The sequence below is a fragment of the Panulirus ornatus genome, chromosome 19, assembly GCF_036320965.1.
Source record: "Panulirus ornatus isolate Po-2019 chromosome 19, ASM3632096v1, whole genome shotgun sequence".
Lineage (NCBI taxonomy): Eukaryota > Metazoa > Arthropoda > Malacostraca > Decapoda > Palinuridae > Panulirus > Panulirus ornatus.
In genome coordinates, this window is record NC_092242.1 from 56,768,670 (window position 1) to 56,793,687 (window position 25,018).

Genomic DNA, 25,018 nt, shown 5'->3' on the forward strand with positions numbered 1-25,018 from the left:
TAGATTGGTAATGTTAAGGAGGGTTCTACCTGCGTCATTGAATAATAGCAAATATTGCTAAGTTGTACATTGGTTGAACGTATTATCAGCATTTTTTTTCTTGTTACTGCTTTTTTTTAATGCAGTGCTTGAGGGGCTTGTGCCATGTTGATTGTTAGTGTTGAACAAAATTTAATGCTGTCTCATCAAATTTTAGTCTCTTTTTTCAGGTTGCTGTTAGCTGTTAATCACCAAAGTTGCTGTTTGGCAAAAATAAAGATTTAATTGCTCTGTGAATTTAATGTGCTTTATGACTTACATGTTTGATATCTTTCAGTAGATGCACAACCAAACCAGTACATAAGAACATCACCCATAAGTGTGTTCATTCTGATTTTGGAAAAGTGTGTGAAAGGAGAACGTTGAGAGTAAATGTGAATAAGAGCAAGTTTTTAGGTTCAGTAGGGTGGAGGGACAAGTAAATTGGGATGTAAACTTGATTGGAGAAAGGTTCGAGGAAGTGAAGTGTTTTAGATATCATGGAGTGGACTTGGCAGTGAATGGAAATATGAGGGAAGCGATAGAGAAGTGATAAAGAATGTGTGGAAGGAGAGAAGGTTATCTCAGAGAGCAAAAATGGGTTTGTTTTAAGGAATAGTAGTTTCAAGAATATTGCATGGTTGCGAGGCATGGGCTATACATGGGTTATATAGAGGAGGGTGGATGTGTTAGAAATGAAATATTTGAGGGCAATATGTGGTGTGAGGTGGTTTGATTAAGTAACGAAAGCGTAAAAAATATGCATGGTGATAATAAGAGTGTGGTTGAGAGAGCAGAAGAGGGTGTGTTGAAATGGTTTGAACATATGGAGAGAATGAGTGAGGAAAGGTTGGCAAAGAATACATATGTGTCAGAGGTGGAGGGAACAAGGAGAAGCAGGAGACTAAATTGGAAGTGGAAGGATGGAGTGAAAAAGATTTTGAGTGATTGGGGCCTGAACATACAGGAGAGTGAGAGGCATGCAAGGAATAGAGTGAATTGGAACAATGTTGTATACTAGGGTTGACGTGCTGTCAATGGACTGAACCAGGGCATGTGAAATGTCTGGAGTAAACCATGGAAAGGTCTGTGGGGCCTGGATATGGATAAGGAGCTGTTGTTTCTGTGCATTACACATGACAGCTAGAGACTGAGTGTGAACAAATGTGGCTTTTTTTGTCTGTTTTTCAGGTGCTACCTTGCTGAAGTAGAGGGCAGCAATGCTGTTTCTTGTGGGGTGGGGTGGTGCTGGGAATGGATTGAAGGCAAGCAAATGTGAATATGTACATGTGTATGTTGATATGTATATGTATGTGTATGAATGGATGGGTCATTTTTCGTGTTTCCTGGTGCCACCTTGCTGATGTGGGAAACAGCAATCAAGTATAATGATTATAACAATAATGATAATTTTTTTCTTACATCACATTTCCTGCGTTAGTGAGGTTGTAATAAGAACAGAAGACTAAGCCTTAGAGGGAATATCCTCACTTGGCCCTGTTCTCTGTTCCTTCTTTTGGAAAATTAAAAATGGGAGGGGAGGATTTCCAGCCCCCCTGCTCCCTTGCCTACTATGACACGCAAGGAGTATGTGTGAAGTATTCTTTATCCCTTATCCCCAGGGATTATTATTATTGTTATTATTATTATATTTTTCATTTATTTATTATATTTTGTCGCTGTCTCCCGCGTTAGCGAGGTAGCGCAAGGAAACAGACGAAAGAATGGCCCAACCCTCCCACATACACATGTATATACATAAACGCCCACACATGCACATATACATACCTATACATTTCAATGTATACATACATATACATACACAGACATATACATATATACACATGTACATATTCATACATGCTGCCTTCATCCATCCTCACCGCCACCCTGCCACTCATGAAATGGCACCCTCCTCCCCTGCATGCGCGCGAGGTACTGCTAGGAAAAGACAACAAAGGCCACATTCGTTTACACTCAGTCTCAAGCTGTTATGTGTAATGCACCAAAACCACAGCTCCCTTTCCATATCCATGGTTTACCCCAGATGCTTCACATGCTCTGGTTCAATCCATTGACAGTATGTCGACCCCAGTATACCACATCATTCCAATTCACTCTATTCCTTGCAAGCCTTTCACCCTCCTTTATGTTCAGGCCCCAATCACTCAGAATCTTTTTCACTTCATCCTTCCACCTCCAATTTGGTCTCCTACTTCTCATTCCCTCTACCTCTGACACATATATCCTCTTTGTCAATCTTTCCTCACTCATTCTCTCCACGTGACCAAACTATTTCATTACACCCTCTTCTGCTCTTTCAACCACACTCTTATTATTACCACACATCTCTCTTACCCTTTCATTACTTACTCGATCAAACCACCTCATACCACTTATTGTCCTTAAACATCTCATTTCCAACACATCCACCCTCCTCTGCACAATCCTATCTATAGCCCATGCCTCACAACCATATAACAGTGTTGGAACCACTTTTCCTTCAAACCTACCCATTTTTGCTCTCCGAGATAATGTTCTCGCCTTTCACACATTTTTCACCGCTCCCAGAACTTTGCCCCCTCCCCCACTCCGTGACTCACTTCTGCTTCCATGGTTCCATCCACTGCCAAATCCACTACCAGATATCTAAAACACTTCACTTCCTCCAGTTTTTCTCCTTTCAGACTTACCTCCCAATTTACTTGTCCCTCAACCCTACTGAACCTGATAACCTTGCTCTCAGCTTTCTTCTTTCACACACTTTACCAAACTCAGTCACCAACTTCTGCAGTTTCTCACCCGAATCAGCCACCAGCGCTGTATCATCAGCGAACAACAACTGACTCACTTCCCAAGCTCTCTCATCCACAACAAACTGCATACTTATTTTCTTTTCTTTTCTTTCATCCTTGCCATTTCCCACATTAGCGAGGTAGTGTTAAGAACAGAGGACTGGGCCTTTGAGGGAGTATCCTCACCTGGCCCCCTTCTTTGTTCCTTCTTTTGGAAAATTAAAAAATAGAATGAGAGGGGAGGATTTCCAGCCCCCCACTCCCTTCCCTTTTAGTCACCTTCTACGACATGCAGGGAATACATGGGAAGTATTCTTTCTCCCCTATCCCCATTATTATTATTGTTATTATTATTATTATTATTATCATTTTCCATAGGGATCAGGGAGAAGGAATACAACTCACATATTACCTGCAAATCAAAAATAGTGACAAAGAGGGTTAGGAGTGGGGATCTGAACATCCTTCTCTTCAGTGTTATTACCCTCCAAAAGGAGTACAGGGTGGTTATGGATTTTTCCTCAAAGGCTCAGTTATATGTTTCTGATGTACTACATCACTTAGGTCACTAGACAACAAGGTGAAAAAAATATATATCAGTTTTTACTTTAGTTAGTTTTATAGCTGTTACCAGGTCTTTATATATGTTTTGCAGTATAATTTTTTCTTCCATATTAGGTAGAGCATATGATGGAGGAAACAAAGTACAGTCATTTGGCAAGTGACATGGGAAGTGCAGAGCAACAAGGTGTGGCAGTCATGGCAGATGATCCAGATGGGATGCAGCATGGGGTAGTGGTCAATTTGCATATGGAGGTAAGCATCTAAGGATAACTGACATAAATAACTTGTAACACCATGTAACAGTCTGAAAAGATGTGGATACATCTGTTTATCTCACTGAAGTGCTAATGTCCTGACTTGACTTCAAAATTTTGAAGTGATGCCCATTATCCTGTCATCCATCTGTGTCGGATTGTTGTTCTGGTTTTTTGTCTCATTACAATGCAACTACTGGATGAAACTTTATCTTTTCTATCTTTATACCATACACTTCTTTTTTTCTTGTCTTCATACTCTTATTGTTGCCCTCACTGTAATTGCAACAATTAGACTTTTTTTTTATGTTATTTACCTTTTTTTTTTTTTTTCATTGAAGCCTTAGTCTTGATTAGGACTGCTCTCCACAACTGGAAACTTTTTCCCAAGAAGAAAAGAAAATAGTATAATTTATCTCATCTCTCTGTCCTAGTCAGATACCCCATGCCAATTTTAGACCTAGTCATTCAGTAATGATATGCCAGTTACCCAGTATCAAAATTAATTTTTATAATTGGTCCAGTGTCATTTCATGGTTTAAGGATTTTCTGGGATTCATATTCGTATATGGTACTCTCACGTAAAGTTTGTACTCCACTGTTGATATATGCATAATTGCAGATGCAACAGGTCTAGTCAGAGATGATTATTCTGGCTGTTTTGTCATGTACAGTATTGTTTGGAGTGGGAAGATCACTGTAAGTAAAATTCATATGCCACCTCAAAGCCTTCCATGATTAAAAATAAAAGAACAGATTTTCCACTGTTATCAGAGAGAAACTGATTTTATTAACTTGCCTTCTGTCATTCACCCTTGGAAAAGGAATGCAGGACCCTCAGGCTACATTGGCAAACATCCTTAACTATGGCAGTGGCTGACATCAATTGGTGTTCTCTTACAAGACAGCAGCTGCAATCAGTTGATGTTATGTCTTTTCCCTCATCTGTCTAAATATTTAGCTGACTTTTTTGTACCATTCATAGCCTATAGAGATATCTTCCATTGATAATAAGGCACAAGGAAAAACCTGCTATCCTCAGTACCCTTACAACCACATTATGAATGCACAGCTGTCCACCTTAAGGCTGTGAGTACGTGGTGACCTCTTAGAAAATACGTTGTTTGTTGAATGACCTAGGTTTTTAAGAGGAACACTCATAAGCATTGGTTAGTGAGATTAGTAAAGAAAAGTAACATGAGAAATGTGAAGAAATAAGTGGCTTAGTGATTTTAGTGGGGGATTACATAAGAAGGAAAGGGAGGAATCTTCAGTGAACTTGTACTTTTCAAAGAAATTATGAAACATTTGTGCCTGATGAATTAGTTTATGTAATTCTGGGGTACTGAAGGACTTTGGTAAAAGATGACAGATAAATCCCTAAAACATTCCCAAAGAAACAACACTTTCGATATCTTTTCCATACCTGCCAACCACTCAGGCCCCTTACATTCACAGGTAACGCAAAAGATGTAACATTTCTATAGATATATAAGTTATTCACAGACAAAGCTGTGCCAGTGTATGAAATGAGTATATGTGATGATAAAGTTTTTAGTGTAAAGAAAAACAAATCCTTCAGTATGCTTCCTACACCTGCTGACCAACCTCCTTCACCTTGAATGTATGTGAAAGGTGTGATATTTCTAAATGTGTTTATGTTATTTACCACCAACACTGTATCTGTATTCTGTATCTCTGGCCAAAGGGTTTTCTCTTATCCCTGTCCTTACATTTCTCCCACATATACTCTATTCATTGCATTTTTTCACCATTTCTCTCCCTCCAGTACTCTTCCACTCCAGTTCCCCATGTCTCAGGCAGTCTTCCTCTCACACTAACCCCTTTAATTGTACTATCATATATTCCTTGTAAACTTCTCATCTTGCATTCTTTCCACATGCCCAAACCTCCTCAAAGTATTGTTTCACCTACTCCTCTGCTCTAGTATTCATTCCCTTTGCATTCCTGCCATACCACGTCTCTCATACACCCCCTCATTCCTTTCTTCATTCCATATCCTTGTACTACATGTTCCTCACAAATAGCTCATTTCCTTATCCTGGATTCTTGACCATATGTGACTCATTCTGTTTCTGTGTTTCAGCTGTATAGGTCAAGGTTGGGAGGACTATGCTGTCCCTTAATCCTTTCTTCACTTCCATACTTACACCTCTACCCTTCATAATTCTGAAAAGGGACGGACCCATAGACTCTCCTACCATGTACTGCTCTCACTCATCTCTCCTTTCATATTGCCAAACTTAGCCAAGATAGCTCGTAAATACTTAAATTCTCTCACCTCTTCCAGTCTTTTTCCCCATATCTATAACACAGATTAATGCATTTTTCCTTTCATTCTGTATGATTTTGCAAAATCTGTACTTTCACTCTGTTTCCTTTCTAATGCCATTACTTAAATTTTATCTGCATTTACCTTCAGTCGCCTATGCTTACATACATCATGAAATACATTTACAAACTTTTGCGTCTCTTCACTCTCAGCAAATAATGCAGTATCATCCACAAGCAGGCTTGTCACTAACCACCATCTCTGCAACCCCTTTCCCAAGTTTTGCTTTCACCTTTCTTATCACTCCATCCAGATATATGTTAAAAAGCCACAGTGACATCACACAGCCCAGTTTCACACCCACATGTGTGTCAGAACTTTTGGTCAACTCTCTATGCACTCTTACACATGCATTATCTACTCAATAGAAAGCTTTCACACCATTCACCAGTTGTACCCCTACCCTATTTATCCATAACACATCCCATAAAGCATCCCACTCAAGTGTCATATGCTTTCTCCAAATCCATAAAAGCTGTATACAATTTCTTACCTTTCTCTAGATGCTTTTCCACTGTAATTTTCACCCCAAAAATCTGATCAATGAATCCTCAGCCTTCCTTAAAACCTCCTTGCTTCTCACTTATTCTGCATTCAGTCTCTTTCATCACTCGGTCCATCAATGCTTGCACACACATTTCTGGATATACTTAACAGACTTATTCCCCTGTGGTTGCTACATTTATCCTTAGCACCTTTTCCTTTGTATTAAAGAACAATAGTAGGTCGTACCAAATCCTCAGACACAACTGTCTTTTACCATATCAAATGCATCCAGTTCATCATCATACTTTTTGTACTAATCTTCAGCATTTCAGTTGTTATCCCATCCACTCCAGTGCCTTTCCTACCTTCAACCTCATTATCACCCTTTTTACTCCCTTCCTTTAGGTCCTTACTCTTGCATCCTCTTCCTTCCATCCTCCATACCCATGGATGTGATATCTGCTTCCTCATCTTCTCCATATTCTTTCCATCTTCCTTTCACTTCCTCCTTTTGACTGAGCAACACCCCTTCCTTACTTCTCGCTTTTCCATCTCCACTTCTACATCTCCCTCTTTCCTATTTCACCACCTTCCAGTACAGTTTCTTATTTTCCCTAAACTTTTCACTCAACTTTTTTCCAATATCTTCATCTACTCTTTCTTTGTTTTCCTCCACCAGCTTCTTGCATATCATATTCCCTCCTCCTTTGCTGAACTTCCAGTGGTTTATTCATTTTGATCAAGCTACCATATGCCTTTTTCTTCTGTTCCACAGCATTTCTGTTCTCATCTGTCCACCACACATTTCCCTTTGTATTCTTATATGTCATGACTTTGTATTCAGCTACTAATTCTTCAATGTTTACATCTTTTTCTAAACATTTCAGGCACCTCATTCACACATGACTGTATCTGTACATTTACTGCACTTCCATCTAATATTTTGGTCACCCTCCTTTCATACTTCTTGCATTCCTTCTGATTCATTTTCTCACTTGACAACATTTAATCTCTCCATTGTTCCTTACACTATACCTCCACTTCTCACTCTATGTATCAAGTAAGAGTGCACTTGAAAACATTCTCAATAGATTGAAAGAAATGTAATTCCATGTTATTAGAAGCAGTTTTGGGCAAGTTTGTTTATGTGAAGGAGAGATAAGGGAGAGAGCAGTACTAGATGGAAGAGTAACTGGGTCCCTTAATAGAATAATGGAGGGTAGAGGTATAAGTGCGGAAGTGAAGAAAGGAATCCAGGCTGTGGAAATGAGGTATTTGAGAGGAGCATGTGGTATGACTAGACAGAATGAAGAAAGATGAAAGGGTGTTTGAGAGATCTGGTTTGGCAGGAATGCAAAGGGGATGAATTGTGGAATGGTAGAATGGGTGAAATGTAATACTTTAAGGTTGTTTGGGCATGTGAATAGAATGCAAAATGGGAAGTTTAAATGGAGAGTATATGACAGTATGATTAAAGGAGATGATGTGAGAGGAAGATCAGCCTTTGACATAGGGAAATAAAAGAGAAGATTACTGGTATGGAGAGAATGGTGTAAGAATGTGTGGAATGGTGGATGCAAGGGGGGCATGTAAGGACAGCGGTAAATGGAGACTCTTTACCCATGGCCACCCACTTGATGGGAGTTCCTGGAGGAATGGGTGTCAGAGATATAGATGAATAGATAGATTGTCAATTGCATTATTCACACACCCTCTGGGTGCTCACTTACCATAGCAGCTTGCCAAAAGAAAAGAAATGATTAAAAAAATAATGTACTTATTGAGTTTTCTCTTACTTTTGAATGCTTGTCTATCAGTTAATAAGAGGATTTTTTAATTTTTGGACACGCCATGATGGAATTTCTGGACATGCCTGCCGTTTAATGGTTAGACACTCGTAGAAGACCAGTGCTATTAATTTCTCATCAGTCTTATTCTTGTATATGTTCTAGGATCTGCAGGACCTGATGTTAGTTTAAAGGTGAAGTGAAGCTAACAGAAACTCGACTTCCTTCCCCTCATCTGTTGTTTTGTAATATATCATGAAGATTGGAACATTCCTCAGCTCTCAAGACCTGTGTTGTAAGTACAGTGAAAATATTCTATCCTGTGCAAAGCCATGTGCCAGCTTGGAAGCATCATTACCAAAGGCAAACACTGGTTTGTAAGTACAGACATTCAGATGTACGCTAATGCTGTGCGAGATTTGATGATTATAATTAAAGATATTGCAAATATTTACATTCAGCTGAGGTAAAGGAGACAAGAATGACAAATGTTGGAGACTAAAAAAAAAGTGGGATGAGTAGTATCAGTTTTTACACCAGCCTATATCAGGACTGTATGGACATAGAAACAAGAAACCAAAGTGATCCAGCTGCAGAGTGAATTGTGGTGAACAGAGACATACAGTACAAACATGAATGAAAGAGCAGCTGAACAAAGTTATAAGATGGATCCAGAAAAAATATTTGAGTAGGAGGAGAATGAGAAGTTGAACAAATTATGCAAAGAATCAATACCTATCCAGGACATGATAACAAGACCACTTTATAGAAAGATTAAAAGTGGGGATGGCAGTGAAAATGGGAATGTTAGAACTACACACAAATATTAGAGGATATATAGTTATCAGCATATAGATAAGGGAAGAAATGTAAAAACAAACAAATCATGTAAAGTCATTACACCGTATTTTACAAAGTTTAACCCTTACACTGCAGTTACCATCATTTGATGTTCTCTTAGGAAATGGAGGCTCACTTCATTTGATATTATATCTTATTCTGCCTCTGTTTAGATATCCTGCTAAATGTAAGGAAAGTTAAGGAGAGTGAGGGAGAACTGTGGAGAAATGAATTACTTATAGAGTGATTTTACTGAGATTATGTAAGAAGGGAAGCCCACATGGGAGATGTCCCTCTTTGACCTCCTTCTTGTGGAAGAAATTATGTAACAAGTGCGCATGATTTTCTCTCTGTGTACTCCTAGGGTGATGGTTGACTTCAGAAACTGACAATATATGATAAGTTGAAATATACCCCTAAAAGAAAAACTTCCAATATCCTTCTAATACATGCCAGCCCTTCCCTGTCTTTACACCGATTTGTATTGTAATATGATTTGTAGTATTTCTAAAGGTAAAGTTCCATTTTAAGGGGAGACCACAGAGGTAACTTATGGGTTTTATGCAAAACACATTAATGAAATCCATATACTAAAAAGAAGTGATTTATACCAGAGGAGTATGATTAATAGCATTAATATTTCCTTGTGAGAGGTGGCAGAAGGTCAGTGACGATTAAGAGAAATGCAAATGAAAGCTAATAAAACACCATTTGATTAAACTGATCATATGAAAACCTCATCTCGCTTCACTCACCCTGGGGTCAAGATTTACTTTGATATTCAATACTGTAGCATGAAGACGTAAAGCACACTGTCATCATCTTCCTTCTGTCATGCTGGTTGCATGTGACTGGCAGAAGCAATTGGCATCATGACATTTACTCCTCTGTTTTCAAATAGAATTAAAATCAAATAGGATTGAAAATATGATATACCTGTTAAGTGCCTGCTGAAATCTTTGGGGATCTTCACCTCTTCTGCCTGGGCTGGGTACAGTTTAGATTGTTAGGGAAAGTTAGTTTAAGTTTTCATAGGTTCTGTTGATTTTGACAAAAGTGAAAGAGAAGAGAGAGGCATTTGGATGATACTTGCAAGGAAGGAGTGCAAATGACTGGGAAATGTATAAAAGAAAGCAAGAGGAGGTCAAGAGGAAGGTGCAAGGGCTGAAAAAGAGGTCAAGTGAGAGTTGGGGTGAGACAATATCATTGAATTTTAGGGGAAATGCAAATATGTTTTGGAAGGAGGTAAATAACGTGTAAGACAAGAGAACAAATGAGAACATCGATGAAGGGGGCAGGGGGTGAAGTAATAGCAAGGAGTGATGAAGTGACAAGGAGGCAGAGTGAGTATTTTGAAGGTTTGTTGAATGTATTTGATGATAGAGTGGCAGATGTAGAGTGTTTTGGTTGGGGTAGTGTGTGAAGTGAGAGGGTTAGGGAGAATGGTTTGGTTAAGAGAGAAAAGGTGGTGAAAGCCTTGCTGAAGATGAAATCTGGCAAGGCGGCAGGTTTGGATGGTATTGCAGTGGCATTTATTAAGAAAGGAGGTGACTGTGTTGTTGATTGGTTGGTAAGGATATTCTGTGTATGTGTGGATCATGATGAAGTGCCTGAGGATTGATGGAATGCATATATAATGCCACTGTACAAAGGCAAAGGGGATAAAGGTAAGTGTTCAAAGTACAGAGGCATAAGTTTTTGAGTATTCTCGTAAAATTGTATGGGAGGGTAGTGATTGAGAGGGCATAGGCATGTACAGAGCATCAGATTGGGGAGGAGCAGTGTGGTTTCAGAAGTGGTAGAGGATGTGTGGATCAGGTGTTTGCTTTAAAGAATGTGTGTGAGAAGTATTTAGAAAAACAGATGCATTTGTATATGGCATTCACTCTGACCCTCTCACTTCGCACACCACCCCGACCAAAACACCCACATCTGCCACTCTGTCATTATACACATTCAACAAACCTTCAAAATACTCACTTCGCCTCCTTCTCACTTCATCACTTCTTGTTGTTACTTCCCCCCTTGCCCCCTTCACCAATGTTCTCATGTGTCAGAGGTGGAGAGAACAAGGAGAAGCAGGAGACCAAATTGAAAGTGGAAGGATGGAATGAAAAAGATTTTGAGCGATCGTGGCTTGAACATACTGGAGGATGAGAGGAGTGCAAAGAATAAAATGAATTGGAACGATGTGGTATACCAGGGTCGACATGCTGTCAATGGACTGTACCAACATGTCACAGGCAAATATTCCCCAATTAAAAGCATTTTTACAGTAAAAGGAAGAGAAGAAAGAAGGGTTATATGAAGAGGAAAAGGCAAAAGGTAGACTAGAATTCCACAGTGTAGTTGTTCAAGGGAAGAAGGAGGTATCATAACAGCCAATGCTCAAGTGGCCAGTTTCCGCTTAGAAACTGTGGGAAGCAGTAGCCAAAAGTCTACCTCCGGTCCAAGCCTGCAGGGCAGGAACACATGCAGACAACTCATGATGATAGCAGTCAAAATGTTACTTGTAGAATACAGAAAGAGTGGCATCATTTTGGCATATAGAAAGGTAAGGTTTAAGAGAGGTGATGCCAGGAGAATTGATGAGAGGCTTTTGATTCTATCTAAGTTAACAGAGAGGTGGAGGATGAGCCACTCCAGATGTGTAAGCAGTATTTGGATGAATAAAACCATTATGGATATGAGATTGTTGCTAACAGAAAAAGTAATTATGGCACCTACACGACTCCCAGTGTTGAGAAGCAGACTTTGTGGTGTTGATTATGTGTGATTTCCATGACATGGTAGAGTATGGTTATACCCAACATGTATATGTTATTACAATGTTGATCTGATGTGTTTTTGAAATGATTAAAAGGGCTGATGTGTTTTTGAAATTATTAGAAGGGTAATAAATGATTCATAGGGAAAGATAAAGGGGGAAATTGCATTTTAGCAGAATCATACTTGATAAGGTCACTACTTCCCCTCAAGGAGATGCTGCACATGTCTGATTTGAGAGAGGAAATATGTTCAGGACAAGAAAGAGGATGAGTGTTAAAGAGAAGAAGTGAGGGAAAGTAAGTTGAATTATGTAAACTGGAATTATCAACATAGGAGTGAATAGGGGTAAAAACAAGAGATCATTAATTGAGAGAAAAGAGAATAGGCAGTAGGACAAAACCTAGTGGAACACCATTGTTGATAGGATGAGAAGGGGAAGTTGTTTCATTGAAAACTACTGCATTATAACCGCTAGAGAAGAATCTATGCAGTAGAGAACAGAAGGAAGCAACAGATCAAAAAACAAAGAAAGTTTAGAAAGCAAAGACTCAAGCTGCACCCTCTCAAATGCTTTGGAGATGTTGAGGGCTATTACAAAAAAATCACCAAAATCTCACAGGAGGACCAGAGGTGAGTATGCTGCACAGGAAATATCACCATTAGAACCACAAAAAGCTGTACTAGTGACTAGAAAGAAGGCATGGGATTCTAATTGTTCGAGGAAAGAAGTGTAGAAGTATTAAAAATGTGAGATAGCAGAAATGAGAGAGATTGGGTGATAGAAGCAAGCATCAAAGCAGTCTTCTCTCTAACTGATGGGTATGCTTCCAAGTGGATGGAAAAGTCTGGGTGTCTAGACAAGCAAAAGAAGCAAGCAAGAATTAGAGCTATTCAGAACTTAAGGAGGTATGCCACATGAGCCATACTCCTTGTCTACCTGGAGCTGGGAGAGTACTGGAGAACCCTGTGTGAGGAGAATATAGTAGATAGCAGAGAGAGCATAGTTTCAGTGAGAATAAACAGGTTTGGAGGATTAGAAGCTGAAGCATTCAAAGTTGGGTTAAAGGAAAACAATGTACCGAAAAGAGCAGCTTTATCAGTTGGAGTGTTGGCAATAGATTGATTAGGTCAAAAGAGAGGAAGAAGGGGTGGATTACAGAAGCTGGAGAAGTAATTGGTTAAGAACTAGAAAGATTTTTCAGTAGAGGTCAAATTAGCACACTTTCTTTTAATGAAGGTGTGCTTATGAAACAGTTTTGCAGTGATATCAAGCATAAATGAAAGCATAGTTGGTTTCAAGGGTAGGAAAGAGTTTCAAGGGCTAGTTGCAACATCCATGATGTGACAGACAAGAGAGCAGGGAGTGATCAGATTGTGGTTTAGGGGAAAAAGATATGGGATTCCATCCCAGCTAAGATAACCTCTGCTTTGAGTTCAGCAAACACAAGGCATCCTGACCAGATTCATCCCAGTGAATATCATAGAAAAAACTGTACAGGTCTCCCATAGAGCTAAAGTTGGCATTTCAAGGGGGATAGAAGGTGGGCATGTCCAATTAGGATTAACTGAAATAAGATTTTGGTCATAAAACCTTAAAGGGGCAGAAATGGCACATAGATAGTGGATGGGCTCAGGTAGATAAGAGGTCATGTCTGAAGAGTATTTATGATGTTTGGTGAAGTAGGGTGTTTAATTACTTGTTCCAGATAGTTAAAGAGGAGAAAAGAAAAAGTCTGAACTCTACCAGGACCATCCTGGTTAGAGCCTAACTAATCCTTGTGATGTACATTGAAATTCCCTGCATAAAGGATTGTAGTGAATGTATGTGAAGAGAGTGGAGTTTTATTGCAAAAAGTCAGTAACTAAAGAGGTGTGTGTAGTTTGTGGAGTTAGGGGGAAATAGATGAAACACAAAAGCAAAGTAATGGAGGGTAGAGAGATTTTGAGTAAGATGGTATCAAAGTTAGGAGACTCAAGATTCTTTTTGTACAAAAGTAGGTGTAAGGAAGACTTGGGTGTGGTGAAGATTGCCTTGAACTGACAGGCCAGTGGTTTCAAGGCTGCAGTGAAGATGGCAGCAATGTCTTTTCAAAGGCCAGAGGTTTTCTGGGTTTAGTGAAGATGGCATTTGACCTGACACATTAAGGTCTGGTATAAGGCTAGAGGTGTCAAGGTAGAAGAGATGGGGATGTAGGGAAGATTGCCTTTGACCTGATCTGTGAGGGTCAGGTCGGTGACCATTGATGTTAAATGTGTGGTGAACATAACCTTTTTGACCTGATCTATAATGAAACAGTGAGCATAGGTTTTAAACTGACCTGTGAGCAAACATGTTAGTGGTTGTTAATGTAGAAGGCATATTGCATTTGCATGCAAATGTTGATGTTTGAGGTTTCTACCTTATATTTCCTCTTTGTCTCAGTTTTGGTTTTCTTAATTTTGAGCACTTTTTTTTATCTTACTATATCTCAGTCATGGCTTTCATATTACTCTGCTCCTTGACTGTACCCTAATGAAGTTGGTCTTATTTTATCTCATATCCTCCCTTAGTCAATTTATTTCCTCCCTTAGGTCTTGCATCATCTTGATCTGTCTGCCTATAAACTCCATGAATATAGGTGGGTAATCAGCCTTACCTGGATATCTACTTTTCCTGTCATCCATAGTCTTTTCTCCTAACCCTTAGAAGAAATAATGCTTTTAGTCTTAGGTATAGTTGACCATTATTGAAGTACTTGTTTTTCAGGCTTTTCAGCTGCATTGCAGAAACAATGGAACCCACTTGTTAATACAGACTGTTCCAGGTTTATTTTTCTTCGTTTTTAAGACTACTGTCAAAAATTTCATTCATTATTTTGTATTTGTTTACATCTTCATAGGTGAGTGAATCACTTTCTGTGCTTTAAGTTTGTGCACAGTTCTTTGCCAATTCCAACTCAATTTTACAAGTACCTAGACTAGAATGGTGTCGTTTGAAATCGTGCTTTTTATCAAGATGTGTCCTGTATCACAATGTAAACATTACATTTTCCCTTTGTATGTATTTATTTAAGTACGTACCTATGTTTTTAATCTCAGAAAAATTTCCTTCAATGCAGGAAAAAGCAGTGCCCATGGAACCATTGCCACTTGCTCCATTTCTTCATCCTGATGATCCTGATGTGAAGTTTTGTAATGAGGTTTACCACTACCTCAATTCTGGAACATTCCCAGAGGGTGCTACTGATGTATACAAGAAAGTAATCAAGAAACGTTCTACTAATTATTTGGTTAGTATGTAATTTGGATATACATAGATGTATCTTAAATGATAATCATTCTTAGAACTGTTTGAAGATAATTATTTTGATTTGATGAAACAAATTATTGTGAATTTGTTTGTTTAAGAAGATTCTCATATACTTTAGATATTTTTTGTGAGAACAAGGGTAGCAAGAGTATGCCAGATTGAATGACCTTGCCCATTTGCTAGTCTGTGAGGACACGGCAGGGAACTCCAGTTCTGCAAAATTGATGGTCTTAAGGGATGTGGAGTGTTGATTCCCTCATGCTGTTTCTTGAGAAAGTGGACACTGACATTTCCTGTTGTAGTAGATGGTGTAATGACACTTTGTATTTTGAGTGCTAGGTGTAATGGACTGCAAACTATCAATCATGGGTGAAAATCCGTTTGCTATATATGTTTCTTGTCTTGGACACAATTGTTCCTCAGATCTGGTTGGGCAGGGTACAGTTGATTGTTGTTGCACACCTTTTGCATTCTGTGATTTTGTGGAACAGTTGTACATTTTTTTCACAGCTTCAACTTGACAATACAAAACATGATTATGCCAAAATAACACTGTGGCACTCTCTGGTTAGCTCATGCAACAGCATAAGCTTTTCTGGGTAAGGGGAAACTGTTTACCTTTTCACTGCAGCAGGCATAAAACGTAGCACTCCTTCCTAGGAGTAAGTAAAAGAAGGAAAAAAAATTGCCTGACAGTGAAGATAGTGCTTTCTTCTAATTACAGAAATGTATAACTTGTCTAAGAATATTCATCCAAACAGCTGTTTTGTAGTTCAAAAAAATTAGGTGTTGTCAAAAAGGTAGCATTGCCAGATGCTGAAGTATACCTATGTGTTTTTATTAAATCAGTTTTTACTTTTTATTACTCACTGTACCCCAACACAGCAGTATATATTATTTGTGTTAGCATATAGCAAATAGTATATTCTGGATTGATATTTTATTATGGTATTATAGTGTACGGAAGAATGTTTACCATTAACAACATTATTATTTTTAAGAGTGATGCCTTATAGTAAAGGAATGTGATTGATTGCTGTATAGTAACAAATAGTAGAATATCAAAGGCCAACATTTACCATACATACTTGGACAAAACATCTCATGCTGAATATTGAAATGCAGAATCCATATGTGAACCAGGTTCAGTAAATGGAAAGAATACTTCTGCAAATGATAGTCTTTCACTTTGTTTATAGTTGTAATTTTTTAACTCTGTGTGTTATTTACAGATAAATGAAGATGGAAGATTATCATACGGTCATAAGATGCCTAAAGAGGTCATAACTAGTGCTGAAGAGCAGCGGCATATTATAGAAGCAGAACATATTGACCAGATATCAGGTAAATTGCAGTTTGTTAAGATTCAGTGGAACAAATTTTTTTCTTAGTGTTCTTTCTGGCTCATGTGATATTGGTCATTCTTTGTGAGAATATTAAATAAAGATGATACATGTTTGTCCTACATGACATCTTATTGATTTACATCGGCCATTTTGGATAACAAGAAATACTGGTTATTCAAGTTTTTTGTTTAGTATAATAAATCATTCAGAAATTTGCCATCCTTGTTTTATGAGGGGTTATATTTTGAGAAAAACTCACTTAAAGAGAAATCACATAAAGCACTGGTGGATTGTCCTGTTACCTTCACATTATGTAGCTTCTGACAGGGAGAAAACTTATCTAGCAGTCCTTTACCTGCTTGGTTCATTTACATTATGTTCTTTATATAAACACTTGTCTTCTTTGTCTCATACTCTGTATATGATGACAGCACTTTTCTTCTTTATCTCATACTCTGTATATAATGACAGCATTTCATCCATCTTCTCCATAAGATAGGGAAGTATTGAACTACATCACTTCAAATTTTTGCTGCATTCTTCTTTATGTTGTGGATTGTAGATTCACCAAGGCTGTAAGCAGGCCCAAACACTGATACTCCCTCAACAGCATAAGCATTTCATAAGATTTCTAGTTTAACTTCTAAGGCCCAAGAGATTCTCTTCCTGTTAACTGCTGGCTCTGGAGTAGATATTAGATGTTCGGATGCTATATTAACGAAAATAGTGGGGTGCAGGAGAATCACATATACTGGTATGCCCAAATTGCATAATTAACACATCCACACATAATGGTGACACCTGTGAGACTAACTTGCTGAGAGGAATGTAGCAAATTCCACCCAGGACCCACACTTGCTCCACCCGTCACCCCTCACTGAAGGTTTGGTATACTTTCTACCGTGCTGATTCTTCCTCACTTGCATCAGTGTGTCATAAGATTTCTAGCTTTGTTTTTTTAGGTCAGAGAGGTACTCTTCCATTTAACTGCTGATTCTGGGATAGATGTTGTTGGATGTTTGAATGCCACATTTACAAACACAGCAAGTTGTAGGAAAATAACATAAGGAGTTATATCCAAATCACACAAGTAGCAAAGATATGCACACAACAGTGGTAACTGCAAGACTGACCCGCTGGCAGGAACATGCTCCACTCAGGACCCACACTTACTCCACCTGCCAGCCCCTACAGAAGTTTTGGCACACTTTTTATTGCATACACATTTTGAAATATTTTACCTATTTGTAAATATTTTACTTGAAGGAAATGCTAATACATGTAAGCAAATAAGCACTACCAAATGCCTCAATCTTTGTTTACTGCTTGGTGATGTCATAGATATTTGTCATGCCAACTGTGAAGTCCTTCATAAGTGCTACCTTGGACTTGCCCTTAGTCAGCCTTTTTTACTACTCCATCTCCTTTTCAAGGTTTAATACATTCCTCTTGCGCTTCGTGTTTAACTTAGCTTTGAGGAGCTGTCAGGCAATTGCTGACAGTGCTTGAAAGGGGCCGTTGTCCACAGTAGTAATCAGAGGTGCTCAAAATACACAAATATGCACAAGTACACAACACTATGCCAGAGAGCACATGGGAGATGGTAAACAATCACTGCACCACAGAACACCGGATGATGCGTACTATCTATCCCTAACATATGTCCAAGTTCCGCTCTGACTGACTGGTCAGATCTTGAAAAGAATGTAAGTTGGACATATGTCACCTTGGCAAATAGAACTCATATACCTGTACAGCATTTTTTTTATCCTACTCAGTTTCAGTCATGATTATCTCATTTTTTATTAACCAGCTTTATTATACAATTCTGGCATTTCTTTTTACCTTTTATTTAAGATTCCTTAGTTCATATTTCATCATTTTTAATTTTTACGTTATGCAAGTTCTATCATGATTATCTCATTTTTGTTGAACCAGTTTTATGATTTAACGTATTTTTAATCACTCTATGGTATATTAAAAAAAAAATCTTTGTTTTATTTTTACCTATTCAGCATCTCCTTTGTCAGCCCTTGCTGCTTCACCTGTGACTCGAACATTGTACAAGCTATATCTTCTTTTAAATCTGTTGAACCAACCATGACTTTTTGTGACGTTCTCGATGTAATCCTTACCTCCTCGCTCTTTCAAAGTCTCAAAAAGACTTCTAGCCTTTGCCTGAATTGTTAGTAAGCTTAGTGGTACATGTTTTTGAAGTTGGTCTTCCAGTTCTCTGTATCTCTGCACGTCTCACACCTTCCTTTAAGTTCAGATCTCATGTTTCACACCATCATAACACCGTCTCCTTATTTTCCCCCTTTTCCTTCTTCCCTCCATTTCTGACATATATACTCTTTTAGTCATCCTTTCCTCACTCATTCTCTCCATATATCTAAACATTTAAGCACACCCTTTACAGCTATCTCGTACATACTCCTCTTACTGCCACACCTCTCTCTTACTTATCATTTCTTGTTTGATCAGCCTCCCTCACACCACAGATTGACCTTAGACATTTCATTTTCATGACATCCACCCACTTTGCATTTATGTCTAAGGCCCACACTTTATATCCATATAACACCATCCTTGCCCTTAGAGACATCCCTCATTGCACCTAGGACCTTAGACCCCTCACCCATCTTATGGCTTATTTCAGCTTCCATGATTCCATTCACTTCTTTATACACCCCCAGATATATAAATAATTCCATTCAAAATCACACTCCAATTGACATGTCTTTTTCAACTGCTAAACCTAATAACCATGCTTTTTTTCACAATTTCTCTTAACTTTCTCCCTTCACATGCTCTCACAACCTTAGACACCCACTTCTAAGGTTTCATACTCTAATCTGCCATCAGTGTCATATCGTCAGTATACAGAAACTGTTGCATCTCCCAGAAGGTAGGGGGATTAAAGTTTTCTAACCCTCAGGGACCCAAGAGTATTTCACAAAGCTCACTGGACACCACTTTGGAGAGAAACAATTTTTCATTTTCCAAAGTTACATTATCAGAAAGTCAAGGACAACTACTACTTAGGGAATTAGGCTTCCCTGTCCATTGCATCTGCTTTGGTTTGGAATTGGAAACATTAGTTTTGAAAAATTGATTCTAAAGAATCATTCCTGTATGCACTTTATCCATCCCCTATAGATAGGAATAGAATTAATGGTCATAAATGATTAGAAATTGCTAATTATGTATAAAGTTATGTGAAATGTATTTAATTTATTCTCAAACTCAGGTGTCCATTTTGGTGTGAAAAAGATGTACAGTAGCATATTCAGTAAGTACTACTGGCGTTCCATGTATGTTGATGTTGGCAACTACTGCAGACGATGTGAAAAATGTACCGAAGTTGCTGTATCTAGCTTCCGTGACCTGATTCCTGGAGATGCAGATGATCCTGTTGATGAGGATATCCAAAAAGTCACCACACTACCCACAGACCGAATCATTCGTGTATGGAAAAAGGTAATAGCAAAATCCTTTTATTTTTTGATTGTTGTTAAGGCTATCCTTGCCCATCTTTCATAACTGTTAAGGAGATACTTAAGTAGGCTTCATATTGTCTTTTTTTAACAAACCTATCAGTACTCATGTCTACCCTGAATTTTGGGCGTCTGTACCATGTGTATTTATGGGTGAACGAAAGCACTGTTTGAGGGTGCATTTTGTATTAAACATTGGCTAAACATTTATAGAAAATATGAGTATGTTATTATTTGGTTCATACAGAATCCATATGATTATACAGCAGTGATCCTTGGTCAAATGATATGTGATAGAATTTCATAATGAACACTCATATCTCAAGCAGAAAAGAGAATATATGAGAACAGTTGCAGGTACCTAAACCAGTTGCTCCACATCATAATGTCTCAGCTGGTTATAATGCTTGTCTTTTCTTTTATCTTCAGTTTTCCCACAAATTGCTTTGCTCATTTTGTTAAGTGTTGTTTCTTTGTATTACCATCAAATCTACCTTAGACCTAGTTCTGACCAGTTGTCCATCTTGCATATTAGATTTTACACCTCTACCAACTTCCTGTTACATTACCCCAGACAACACATACAGACAGCTCACAAGAACAGTAGCCAAAATGATTATGTAGAAAAATGTGTGTGCATAAGACAAGGGAACAAATGGGAACATCAGTGAAGGGGGCTAATGGGGAGGTGATAACAAGTAGTGGTGATGTGAGAAGGAGATGGAGTATCTTGAAGGTTTGTTGAATGTGTTTGATGATAGAGTTGCAGATATAGGCTGTTTTGGTTGAGGTGGTGTGCAAAGTGAGAGGGTTAGGTAAAATGATTTTGTAAACAGAGAAGAGGTAGTAAAAGCTTTGCAGAAGATGAAAGCCGGCAAGGCAGTGGGTTTGGATGTTATTAGAGTGGAGTTTATTAAAAAATGGGGTGACTGTATTGTTGACTGGTTGGTAAGGTTATTTAATGTATGTTTGACTCATGGTGAGTTGCCTGAGGATTGGCTGAATGCTTGCATAGTGCCATTGTACAAAGGCAAAGGGGATAAAAGTGAGTGCTCAAATTACAGAGGTATAAGTTTGTTGAGTATCCCTGGGAAATTATATTGGAGGGTATTGATTGAGAGGGTGAAGGCATGTACAGAGCATAAGTTTGGAGAAGAGCAGTGTGGTTTCAGAAGTGGTAGAGGATGTGTGGATCACATGTTTGCTTTGAAGAATGGTTGTGAGAAATACTTAAAAGAACACGTGTATATACATACACGTCCACACACGCAAATATACGTACCCATACATCTCAATGTACACATATATATACACACACAGACATATACACATATACACGTGCACACAATTCACACTGTCCGCCTTTATTCATTCCCATCGCCACCTCGCCACACATGGAATAACATCCCCCTCCCCCCTCATGTGTGCGAGGTAGCGCTAGGAAAAGACTACAAAGGCCCCATTCGTTCACACTCAGTCTCTAGCTGTCATACAATAATGCCCAAAAACGCAGCTCCCTTTCCACATCCAGGCCCCACAGAACTTTCCGTGGTTTACCCCAGACGCTTCACATGCCCTGATTCAATCCATTGACAACACCTCAACCCTGGTATACCACATCGATCCAATTTACTCTATTCCTTGCCTGCCTTTTACCCTCCTGCATGTTCAGGCCCCGATCACTCAAAATCTTTTTCACTCCATCTTTCCATCAATACTCATATTTGTATTAAAACTTAGATGTCCTTTATTAATATGTCTCTTTTCAAACCTAAGTAGGTTCTATATGTAAGTGATTATATAATCTCTGATTTCTTTATGGGTTCTAAGCAAGTAATTGTAGCCTATTGATTTAAGCTAGAAATCATTATTGTTAATTTTATCTCCAATAATGATCTTTGATATTACTGCATTAGGTATAACAGATTTAGCCAGATTTCTATAGAAAGGTTCAATGCCTACAAAATGAAAAAAATGTCACTTATTACTTTATTATGGTACTTGAATGTTTTTGAAAGGACTGTTGTAAAAAATATCTTTGGAACTAAAAAATGATACCATACTTTTTGTGTCATGAATGCTGTACTTAGTGCAGATATGTGCGTATCATGGAGATAAAAACTTTTTCGTGCTCATTCATTTCACATTCCTAGCAAATAACATTCTTCATGCTCTACAGGTACAAGTAAAAATATATGGTCCATACAACAGGACTGTGTATGGCAATGAGGTGCTAGTCACAATTGTTGACCCTTTCTCCAGGTGGATACTTGCCCAGGCCAGTCCTGAGGCAGGGGTGGAAGTTCGCTGTGCCAATTTTATCTTTGATGCCTTTTGCCAGTTTGGATTTGCGCAGTGCCACGTAAGTTATATTTTCTTTTCGGTAGAAAAAGTGCATAGATAGCTTACAGTAAAGATTGGAGATGAAATAAGTAAATCAAGAAGAAATATTTGGGAGATAGATGGTAAGAAGCATGAACACAGTGAAGAACTATGCAAGTGAGTATGATGGATTTATTATTAAATTTTTGGAGACAAGTAAAAAAATAAATGAAATGATAATACAACCAGAATACAAAGGAATCATTCTTTAATGTGTTCTGAGTAAAGAGAATGATTACTCTGATTTACAACTTTATCTGCTTCCATGATGCATGTATACAGGTGGTTTTGTGATTTGATTGGATACCTGTTGAAGAGGAATATTTAGTACTGTACCTAGTAACCCCACCCTGCACGTATGTCTTCACCTTTGACTGAAATGAAGAATGCCCTTTGTGAAATTACAGTATCTACTGTCTACTTTATGGATAACATTTAACTTCCAGTCATATGCATGTTTTGGAAATTAATGGCCTCATCCTAACTATGTATGCTGCACATTTTGAATATTCTCATCTGCATTTGAAGGAACCAGCTTTAACTAGTCCACAGAAATATCCACAAGGCTCATTTACCCTGGGAAAACCATGATAGGGTATGTCAGCCACCCAATCACTGGCTACACTCCGCTGCTGTCCCATTGTAAACAGGGAAGACTGTGGAGTTTAGATGATGATAACTTAGGAGGATGATGTCTTGGGTCATTGGTTGTACAGCAGTTTTAAATTACAGCAATGCACCAAGATTTGAATGCCTAAATATCCTTGCTTCTCATTTCCTGTATGACCTTTGAATCACCTGCTAACCTCTTCAAAGAGGGGTCTGTACCTTCAGGCAAGTGCTTTACATACAAGAGTAATGGTCCCACAGAATAGCCCTGTGGTACTTTGTTGGTTACTTCTACCCATTTAGAGAAGGCTCCTTTGAAATACATCTTTTTTCTCCTACCACTGACATCATCTGTCCATTGTATGGAATAGTGTATACAAGGGAGTCATGTAAGGATAGGGATAAGTAGAGACTTTTGCTGTGGCCACCTCCTCGATGGAAGTTTCTGGAGGGAATGGGCATCGTAGATGCAGATAGATAGGTATGATTCACCCTCTTGATCCCCCCCCCCCCCCCTTGCAATTTAGTGTCAGATGTTTTCTAGTGGTCCAGATACAAGCAATCCATTTGGCCTTCCCTTTTGTCCAAGACAGAGCTCACTTTCTCATAGAAATCTAAGAGGGTTTGTTATGAATGACCTTTCCCTAAACCCATACTGTCTCTTACTTTGGTAAGTTCTCTGTTGAAAGCAATCTATTTGCTTATTGACTATCTTTTCCAGAACTTTGCAGACCACACTTATCAGAGACAGATCTGTAATGTCTGTTCTTGGTCTCCTTTTCTATAGATAGTTATGACGTATGCACTTTTCCATTCCCTTGGTACTCTCATTAACATTTTGAACAATATTTCAAGAAGTTTTTCTGGTGTATCTGCATTTCAGCACTTAATTGAATTCATTGGAAAATGAGCCTTATATGGGTCAAGACCTGTTATTTTGTTAATCCCTATTCTAAATATCTCATTGTTTTATAAAACCTCCTTCCCATTCTATCTTACTGGTGTTGGATCTGTCGTATTTTTACCTGTGAGAATTATTTTAGACTTGTTATCCAGTTCCTCTCATATCCTTACTTCGTCGTCGACATTTCTTCCATCTGAGTGGCTGCTGCTCTTTGTGACAATATATTCTTGGTGAATTGGAGAAAACCAGAAGCACTTCTTCAGAACTTCTGCCTCCATTGTAGCAAATACAGAATAACCAAGACACCATTGTTCAAAGTCTTCATATGAGAACTGTGCCTCCGGAGGTGGTTTACCCCATATCTCCTTTAGACTACAACCTGAGAACAGCAGGTCCTGTAACAGTGCCCTGGAGGTTTGTGAAACAGTATTTGCAGAGTCCAATTTCCATCCTCTGTATCCTGATTAGTCATTTATGATGTGCAAGTACGAGGATAAAATTACTTCAGTATAATTCCTATGAGTCCACTGGGAAAATGAAACACGATAAGTTCCCAAGTGCACTTTCGTGTAATAATCACATCATCAGGGGAGATACGCAGGGGAAGGGGGGTGTCATTTCATGTGTGGTGGGGTGGCAATGGGATTGAATAAAGGCAGCAAGTATGTTTTATACATGTGTATATATGTATATGTCTGTGTATGTATATATATGTAAACATTGAAATGTATAGGTATGTATATGTGCGTGTGTGGACGTGTATGTATATACGTGTATGTGGGTGGGTTGGGCCATTCTTTCATCTGTTTCCTTGCGCTACCTCACTAACGCAGGAGACAGCGACAAAGTATAATGAATAAAATTATTTACTATTTTATTATTCTCATTTACTCTCAGCTTTCTTCTTTCACACACTTTACGAAATCAGTCTCCAGCTTCTGCAGTTTCTCACCTGAATCAGCCAGGATTGCTTTATCATCAGCGAGCAACATCTGACTCACTTCCCAAGCCCTCTCATCCACAACATACTGCATACTTGCCCCTTCTCCAAAACTCTTGCATTCACCTCCCTAACAACCCCATCCATGAACAAATTAAACAACCATGGTGACATCAAGCACCCCT

General features: G+C 38.5%; 1 protein-coding gene across 9 annotated transcripts in view; it reads left to right on the forward strand.

Annotated features, from left to right (window-relative positions):
* Positions 1-25,018, forward strand: part of LOC139755527 (uncharacterized) — a 65,808-nt gene that overhangs the window by 11,367 nt on the left and 29,423 nt on the right. For 8 of the 9 annotated variants that reach the window (XM_071673925.1, XM_071673923.1, XM_071673924.1 and 5 more), the window contains exons 4-8: positions 3,492-3,629; positions 14,965-15,135; positions 16,388-16,499; positions 19,752-19,981; positions 22,178-22,360. In XM_071673925.1, coding sequence (XP_071530026.1) covers positions 3,492-3,629; positions 14,965-15,135; positions 16,388-16,499; positions 19,752-19,981; positions 22,178-22,360 — 834 coding nt within the window. Of the gene's footprint in view, positions 1-3,491; positions 3,630-8,431; positions 8,553-14,964; positions 15,136-16,387; positions 16,500-19,751; positions 19,982-22,177; positions 22,361-25,018 lie in introns of those variants that run through there. The other variant, XM_071673931.1, reaches the window with a different exon arrangement.